Source organism: Oculina patagonica, unplaced genomic scaffold, assembly GCF_052425735.1.
Source record: "Oculina patagonica isolate OP01 unplaced genomic scaffold, crgOcupat unplaced436, whole genome shotgun sequence".
In the NCBI taxonomy this organism is placed as follows: Eukaryota; Metazoa; Cnidaria; class Anthozoa; order Scleractinia; family Oculinidae; genus Oculina; species Oculina patagonica.
Genome location: NW_027558294.1, coordinates 1 through 9835, shown reverse-complemented (window position 1 = coordinate 9835; position 9835 = coordinate 1). Strand labels below are relative to the sequence as shown.

The 9835-nt window shown below is 37.6% G+C and overlaps 1 protein-coding gene across 1 annotated transcript; it reads right to left on the bottom strand.

Moving 5' to 3' along the window:
* Window positions 1-622: 622 nt before the first annotated feature.
* On the bottom strand, window positions 623-4318 carry LOC144640730 (uncharacterized; the record flags this gene model as incomplete). Its single annotated transcript, XM_078499812.1, has 5 exons — window positions 623-730; window positions 1497-1607; window positions 2085-2258; window positions 2854-2952; window positions 4158-4318. Coding segments are annotated over 5 exons (653 nt in total), but the record flags the coding sequence as incomplete, so codon positions are not given.
* Window positions 4319-9835: the final 5517 nt, after the last annotated feature.

Sequence of the window (9835 nt, the reverse complement as noted above, 5' to 3'; positions counted from 1 at the left end):
TAGATTGAGTTAAGTTACTCATGATTTCTCCTTCCATACCAGAGGATTGTTTCAAATTATTCACGTGAACGAAAGTATCAAGGTCAATTGATAGCTTCATTTATATATTTCTCACCCTGTTTTCCCCGCTTATAGCGCCACATTGTAGAAATTTGCTTTAAAAATTAATTGAAGGGCGAAGCAACTACAAGCCAGCAAACTAGTTTTTTTAAATATATTTTACTTACTTCATTCGTAGGCAGTACAGAAAATAGACCTCAAGTCATTTTTTTTAAATTGAGACACATTTATTGTTACTTTAAACAAAATGATTACATGTTTACTGAAACTTTATAAGTTCTATCTGTAATATCAAATAACTGATCCTGATCAGTTAAAGATAAAATAATATATTGCAAAGTGAATATCTCTCACAGAGAGCACCTTCAGTAAAAACGATATAAATAGTTTAACTCTGCTTCTTTAAATATGTTATAAATAGTTTCAACTTTATTTTATTTCAAGAATAAACACTATTTAATTGCAAATTTTCTCAAATTTTCCGAAACCGATATTTGGATGTATGTAATAAATAGGAATATTAATTGTCTTGCTACTCCCAGAATGCATGACGACAATTGATTTAGACTCCAGCTACACACGTGAACACCTCACTGATGACGTCATGTAATGTGTATAGGATGACATAGTTTCGGTAAATCTTCACTACATTATCGGTAATGACAAGAGTCTGAAAAGAATAAGAACGCGGATTAAAATGAATACAGCGCAATATAGTACTGTCAAGTTCATTTACAGACACATTTATTAAGGATATTTTGATCGGAATAGAGAACGTGTGCGAAAACAACTTTGGAAACCAAGTGCGGTGCTCATGATAATCACATGCCACGCTTATCTCGTTTGCAGGCCCCTCTTTTCCAATTGCTCAGCAACAGGGTGGAGCCGGGGAGGCGTGGGGATGAGATTTGTTTCAAAGTAGATTTTGTACTCGTTCACACATTTGTACTTTCATCTGAAGAGCAATGTAAACGGTAACAACAACAAACACAACAATTTAAAAGACTAGTATGCTAATACCGTAAAATTCCGGTTATACGCTCCCCCGCTTATAAGCCCCCCCCCCGGTTATAGGCCCATCTACCTGGAAACAGAAATATACATCCGATTATAAGCCTCCCCCGGATATAAGCCCCCCTCTGCCGGATGACAGTACTGAACAGGGTTAAATGTTGCTTTATTATGCGTTTTTAACTTCAAAACATATTTCGATCAACACTCCCTTGGCTCGTTTCGAAACGTTTTTTTTATTCCGCTTATAAGCCCTCCCGGATATAAGCCCCTCCGCTTTTAAGCCCACACAAAACCCCTTCGAAGTTATATAAGCCCAGGGCTTATAGCCGAATTTTTAAGGTATAAGAAAAGGAGAAAAGTTTACAAAGCTCATCTTTTTCTGAAATTCGGTATAACTTAGTTGTATATACAACGAAACTTACCAGCACTTTTTTGTCGACAAGTATTTGTAGGTATTCACGAGTATATTGATTCAGTTGCTTCTCCTCCAAAATAACTTGGCCAGCGGGCAAAGGGAATTTCCTCCTCAGCAGCTGAAATTCAATCAGTAAACAACAGGATTAAAAGTTGTTCCTTGAAGGATGTTTACCCTCCATACCGAGCAACCTCCAAATAGCTGCGAAATGTTTAAATGGGAAAACTCAAAGTTGGCTTGCTTGGGGAAGGGGGAGGGGGGGGGGGGGGGGGGTGACCATGGGTGGAAGGTCAGTCGCTTTGGCTCTTTTGACACGCCTACCAGGGACAAGTTTAGACATACAGAGCACGCGTGGTCATACTTTTGGGCTCATCATCATGGTCGATGTAATGGATCTAGAATGCATACACGGCAAGTTTTAGTTATGCATCTCTCGAAAAGCATATTTGTTAAGCCTTTAGCTTCGGCTGAAGATGGGGTGGGAGGGGGGTGGGGGGTGGTGGTTTCGTATGCTGGTAGCTGTAGCGGGAATATAATAACTTGTTTCCTTGAAGGGTTGCCCTAAGGGAACATTAAAAGGTCCCTAATGACTTACTTCATGTCTTAGAGTTGTAACTGTACTATTGAGATAAAAGCTTGTCTCCCGGAGCACTTGTGCCAATTGAATGTGCTGAAGTCCTTGTTTTTCCTCATATGAGTATGCCATGTACAGCGGACTGATGTAGTTAGACAGCTTCATGTACGCGACAGTAAGTTTGTCTTTCAGTTGCTGGAAAAAGAATAAAATATAAAAATGTATTTCTTAGATATAAACCATTCAGCCATTTCCAAGAGACTTAAATTACTGAAAAAAATATTTCGGCCATGTGGGATGAACTGAACAAGAAAGGTACAGTAAAACAAACAGTGTTTTCTAACTTCTTTGGACATAGAAATCGCACAAGAAACTTAGGCAGCCAGAATACTAGATTATTGGAGCTGAAAGGGCGCTCATTCGGAGCTGGCGCTCATTTCAACAACAACCAACAATTAACTTTGAACTTTATTAAATCTGCTTCAATAGATTTAACTACTCTTGACTAAGAACAAAACAAGTAGTCGTCAAACTAACTGATTCGGTAAAAAGAGAGCTTATATTGGAAAAGGAGGGAATTGAGTGCAAAGGAAGCTTGCCGAAATAGAGGGCGCTTGTTAGAATAGTTGCGTGAGAAATTTATTTGAAAGGTTCTCAATCGAATTATTATGGTGTGCAGCGGTTTACTGCGTTTGTATTGTTTTGCTTTAATAGTTTAACAGGCAGGTGACATGCAGCAGTCATGGCTTAGAGTACGGTAATACTGTTCCAGAGAAGACTTCATACAGACCTGATTTATAAAGCATCTTTTTGTGACCACGACTCCAAGCATTAGCATTGTTTCCTCAAGGTCGTTCGTTGAGGTTATAAACGGATATAGGTTTTTTATCTGCAAAGATTTTAAAGTAAAGGTAAAATAGCTTAACGCTGGAGCAGTGCATCGGCATTGCGCGTGTCATTTTCAATCGACGTGGCCACGCGCTGCAACATTCGCGAAACATTTGTGGCGTTGTTGGCAGGTAAATTTCACATGTTCACATTCATGTGACCAAAATGGCTTAGGTACAAGGATCAAGTAGTCAATTAGAGAGAACAAACTGTGGATGTTTGGATCTTTTGCCTCAGAGGAGAAAAAAAGAGAGACAGATTGCTGTCAGGGAATGGCTTTTAGTTGTGCCAGGGGAATGCATGCAATGTTACAAATAGTGGGCACTCTTTTAAAATGTTGCAGGAAATGTTTCAAGTGTAATGTAAAGGGCGTTGTACACATGATCCAAAGATTTTGCGTTAAGTGGTGCGCACCCGGGGGCGGGGTGCTCCCTATAGTGGACTATACGGAGAGGCTCCACCCGAACGGGGTTCCTCCTTTTAGGCTGTAGGTATATAAAAGGTTAGGGGTTTCACGAGTTAGAGTATACAAAACGAAGGTATATGAAAGGTTTACCTTTTCGGCCAAAAAACGTATATAAAGGGTTAAGGGTTTGGAGCTCGGGGCGGAGCCCCCTCGTATAAAAATGTTTTGAGTACCCTCCCCCAGTGTGCGTAACAGCTTCAGGATTAGATACACAGTACAGCATTGCGCGCAATGTTGTAACTTCTAGGAATTTTATGGCACATCAATACAAGCTCCTTAGTTGATCAATTACTCTACTCTCATCAACTGTCTGCGTGTCAATAATTTGATGTTGCAAGGAGAAGCTATATTTTCACCGCACGAAAAAAGCAAATATATTTGATTTTTTTTAATTATGGTAATTTTTGTGATCGTTTCTGAAACTTTAAAGCAATTTTTAAATTTAGTGACTGCTTAAATAAGCTTATTGTCATAAATTGACTGAATTAAGTAGTTGCTTAAGATAGCAACATAAGCATAGTTAATTGGGCTATTTTACGCAATTTTGGCGACTGTCGTCAAAACAGTTAAGTAAATTTATCAATTTCAGTATAAATTAAAAGACAGAAAAAATACTACAAAATCTTTGAGAAGCACAAATTCAAGATTATAGATAATAGTAACCACACAACAGGAACTTGTTCACCTTGTAATAAATCTCCTTAGAGTCAAAACTTCTTCAGTGGATATCAGTAACTTACCTCTTGGGTTGCATTAGCGACTCGCGGTGCAAGGACCACTTTGATAAGAAGTTCAGTTCTACTTGGCGGTGATTTTAATGAAGATGGAGCACTTTGAACTGCTACGTTCAGAGTTATAACAAATATTGCGGAAAACACGACCTTAGGGAATAATTCCATTTCTAGAATGAGGAAAAAATAACACAAATTTAATAGTTGCCTTTATGTAGGGAAATATGGCGGTTAATTTTTCACGATTTTAAAAGAAAGATATATGCTGCGCGATTCTATATGTTTCCATTTTTTGTGATTCGCAAGAAATAACTTCATTACTTGAGATCCTTATGTCAAGTCGCAAGCGCAAAAAGATTTTTACGAAATGGTGAAAGTTTTCTCTGAATCACGATAATGTGAATAAAAATAGGAAAAAAAAGAAGAGTACGTGAATTATTTTTGATATCCTTTTCGTTTTCTCGAGAAGTAAAAAACAATCTTAAAGAACACTTTGCATCAAGTTCAAGACTTTCCTTTTTAAACTTAAAACGCAAAACCATCAATGAAGTGGGTGTGCTATTTTCTTACATATAACATTTTGAAAGATTTTTCTTAAACCAAGAATTACTTAATACTTACCCTTCTCTTTTGTTGTTCAGTAATTTTTCTTCTGATTTAGTAAAGTTGTTTTGGGCTCTTCGGAAACTTTGACTGCCGATTGCAGGTGGAGTTGCCTTTTTATTGTGGACCAGATGGAAGCTATTTTTCCTTCTTTTACATCATAGTTTTCCATTAAGATTCTTCCGTGCCGGAATTATTTCCGTAATTCATCAGTTTCTACTACTACTAGGTCCTCTGTTTCTAAGAAATCCCAATCCTGCTAGTTGGAATTGTGAAAATATTTCGATGGTAATGATGTTTGGTATTCAATAATATACTTATTACGCACGTGAAACTAACCATAATCCATTAATAACCGAAAAAGAATTTCACGGCTGTTGATTCCGGTTATGGAACTTGGTTGAAGTAAGTTGAAGTCACTCCACAACGAAAGTCCTCTTAAACACGATGGCACGCTATAAACACCATGGCTCACTATAAAAAGAAGTATACCCTCTTTATCTTCAACACCACTAGATTTGCTTTTTTGCAAAATGTTAATGCTTTCTCAAATATTTTTCATAACGGTAATAAGCAAGATAAAATATCAATTAGATTTATATTACAGATAAACACAAAGATAATGCTCAAAAGGAAGGGAGCATGAATTCAATTAAGAAGTTAGAATTTAAATTTCGCGTTAAAGGATTTTTCAAGTAATATATCAAACACGAGAGACAGTGTTTCATCGGGATGTCCAAACAACCGAGAAGAGAAATACGAGGCGCAACGGACTATTTTTGATGAAATTCGATGTGTTTGGATAGCCGATGTAACACTGTCTCGAGTGTTTGATATATCTTCTCAATCGAAACAAAATCTACGGAGTAAACGGAGAAGTAAAATCGTAAAAATCTAATGCTCATTTAGACCGGGTAGCCAACCTCCTTCACGGTTATTATTTTCTTTGTTTTAACTTAATGAGTTTGAGAAGTACAAGAAATTGAGTTCCTTTGGTAACAGGTAATTGAGTTCCTGACATGGAAACCAAGCTTTTTCGTTTGATCCCGCATTTAATTACTAAGAAGGAATAATAGAGATTCGTTTCGTGACTTCGTAGTTTATTTTAGGCTATTCAATTGCGTACTTTTGCGTCAAAATTTAGAAATGTCAAATGAATGTAGTATTAAATATTCTTTTTTGGGAAATATGTAGTGTAGCATATTTTAATGTTAAGCAGGTGTTGTTTAGTCAGATTATTTGAATTGTTTAAGTTTTTATAAGTGTACGTTTAAAGTGTTTTATATGGTCTGATACAAACACGAGAGGAACTCGGGTGGGAGAATTAAAACGTTTTCAAGCTTCCTCAAGTTTTTGCAACTGGCAAAATAATGCAACAATATTAGACCAAATGCAATAGAACATAGCTGTGTTAGTTGTACTTGTACAGCTAATTAAAGTGCATTATACGATTAATTTTATTAACTAGAATGAAACAATGTATGTAGCGCTTTTATCATATCAAATGCATGTACCGCATTTTTCATATTTGAATAAAGTACAAAAAGAGACCATAACATTAAACTCATTTAGCGTTAATCGAAATAACAAACTCAGCATACGACTTAATTTTCGCGAGTGTACTTTAAGAGAAAAAAATACACTCAATTGTAGTGATGAATTGGTTTTATATTACAAATAAGTATTTTGCTTTCCAATTCATAAAGTATGTGTTAAAATATTTTACATTAACATATGACTGGAAAAAAATCGAAGAAAACTTGCACGGTTTCTTTCATCACTACTTTTGTGCTATTAGCGGGCTAACTCGACGATTTGACATACAAGCCATATTCCCTGCACTTTCATGTAGCCGCTGTGAATAAAAAACGCGCAATCTGATTGGCCACAGAGGTACCGGATAATGATCGATACAAACGCGCGCATGGTTTCATGGGAAAATTAAAAGGACTGTGTCACGACTGAGTTAAGTTTATTTAAATAAGTTTTGCCAAATACTCGTTTTGAAACGGCTTAATGATAGCGAGAAATTTCTTCTATGGATCTAAATGACAAAACCATAGCTTCATAATCATTACAACCAGATATGTGCCCGGGCGTTAAAATTTAAAGTTACAAGCAAACGAGAAAACTTTGAAAGCTGTTCAGCCTAACAGTATTTCAAAAACGCATATTAAAATCCGTTTCAATCTTCTTTGGCCATCCGTACCTTATTTTGTATTATCTGTGTTATTGAAATGTCCCTTCACTGTTTTTAGCGATTATTTTTATGTTTCACCGAATTTGGTGGCCATTTCCTATGCCTTAATTTGGCTAAAATCCGTGACACAGTTCCTTTAAGTAAAACCTTCAACACTTCAGCTTTCCACTTTAGATATTCTCTGTTAATAGATCAGGCACTGGGTAATTACAAATAATTCATAATGCCTTATATCGATTACTATCGACTTTGTTGGCTGCTCAGGGCATTGCTCCTCAGCCGATAAATGGAACATCGAGCTCGCCATCCACTTGTTCAAGATGTTTAAGGTGTCACAGATGAATTATCCTCATGTGTCCTGCAGCATAAGCCGTGCTAACATCGTCGGGAAGTAATTACTGTACTGAATTGGAAAAATCTCCCACCACCCGGAACAAACAGTAAAAGAATCAGCTTGTAACAGCGTCTGATGATGATGATGATGATTCTATTCACAGTTTTGGCTGTAAATGTGAGTAAACTTGGCCGGACAACATTTCGTTTCTAATCTCGCTCTTAAACTCAAACTAACTCGATGTCAAGCAGGCGAGAATCGAGAAATATTCTGGTGTTCCCCGGGAAGGCCCCTGTTATATTTGGCCTTTAATTTCTTAATATGTAAGCCCGCTTGCAATGCGAGTGAACACTGTATTTTTAGTTTCTAATAAAGAAACCATCAACTGCGATTCTTTGACAAATAGTCTTCAAATCGAATAAAATTTTCAAGGCTCAAAACGATGAAAAAGAAAACACGAAGAAGTTTTGAGAAAAAGAAGAGGATTATATGCTCAGAACTTATCAAGATCAAAATAGATGGTAAACAGAAATAGGGTTATTGATTTTGTATGAAAACACACTATAGGCTGCTTTGATTCTTGTGGCCGACATCTCAACGTTGAATAAATGTGTATTTTTACATTTTTAAGTTTGAATTTTATATGCAAAAACTGCCAGATGAAACCTGACCCTTTCCATAAAGTAAAACTCTTCTGACCACTTCATCTTTAGTGTTTAAAATTGTTGTCAACTGTATTAGCCCATGACCTTATCGTATTGTAAAGAGACTTCCTATAAGAGCCACACTCAGCAGAAGAAGTGTTCTAGATGCATCATCCATAAATTTAAGAGCGTTAAAAAAAGAAATAAAAGACGGCTTAGCATGGCAGTAAAACTTCCTCTACGAAAACATATCAAATATACAATGTTGACAGTGGATCGTGCTTTCCTCGCTTTACTAAGATCAGACAGATTTATAAAACTCGTTTGTATTATTAAGAGGCTGCAAGAGAGCTTGTTCACCGGTTTTTACATTGATGTATAAAATCAGAACATTTAATGAAAAGTTGGGTCGCGACCGGATTTTTTTTGTAGACGCGTTTCAGGTGTCTGACTCCAAAGTGTCCTTGGGTCTGGTATTAAAAATTACAATGAAACAAATATGAGCTGTCTGTGGCATTTTGATATATGAATCACATCGATGCTTTACGTTGCCTAGAGACGTTTCAAAACATCGTGTCCAGTCAAGTCGCATCTGCAACGCAAATGTTAGCAAACTGGACACATTTGTAACGCAAACGAAACATTGTTCCCACTTGTAACGCAATCGTAAGTGTTGATCATTCTTGCGACATAAGCGCAAGCGAAGATCTTCGAATCTGTGCTTTAAAACGAACTCAAGAGCTTGATAAAACAGTGCTCATTCTATTTATGACCAGAACAACAACAAATGCTCATTATTCAATATTGCAAAGCAAGAGTTCGCTGGCCTAATTCTTGTAACGTCAGAGCAAGTAATGCTTGCTCTTGCAACGAACGGGCACACAATAATCCTCTTTGTAACCCAAGCGCAAGTAATATTCACTCTTGTTACGCAAGCGCAAGCAATGTTTATACTAGTACCGCAAGCACAAGCAACATCATCCTCGGAGACCCAGGGGCAGTCAGTGGGGTGAGGGAAACGCGAAAATGCGGGTAGTACATATTTCGTGTGAGAACACACCAAAAGGACTGTAGTCAGGCTGGTGGCCGATTGGGCAGAATAATAGAAAGGGAATACAAAAGATTTTTCTGCCCAATCAGGAGGCAGTATTCAGAGAGCTTTTTGAACTGGTCTGGTAAGACTCTTTCCCCAGGGGCAGTTTTTTATATGCTGATTTTTTCCCTCGCAGTTTCGCGCTATTTTTTACCCGCATTTTCGCGTTTCCCTCGCCCCACTAACTGCTCCTGGGTCTCCGAGGATGAAGCAACATTCACTCTTGTGAATGGAAGCGAAAGTAATATTCACCCTTGTAACGGATGCTTAAGCATTGTTCACACTTGTACCGCAATCGCAAGCAATATTTACTCTTGTAGCGCAAACGTAAGGGATCTCTAGTCTTGTAACGCAAGCGCGAGCAAATGTTACACTTGTACTACAAGCGCAAATAATGTTCACTGTTGTAACGGAAGTATAGGCAAAGTTCCTTTTTGTAACGCAAGAGCAGGCAATATTGAAGCACAAGCTATATTCTCTTTTGTAATGCAAACGCAAGCAATATTTACACCTGTACCGCGAGTACAAGTAATGTGCACTCTTGTAACGCAAGCACAAACATTGCTCATTCTCGTAACGCAAGCGCAAGTAATGTTCAGTCTTGTAACGCAAACACCAGGAATGTTCAGTCTTGTAACGCAAGCGAAGGCATGCATTTGTAACACAGATGTAACCAATGTTCACACTTGTAACGCATGCGTGCATCCAATGTTCACCCATGTAACGTAATCACAAGGAATGTTCACACCCGGGGAGGGGTGTAATCCCTATAATGGCCTATACAGGGAGGCTCCACCGAAAGGGGTACCTTTT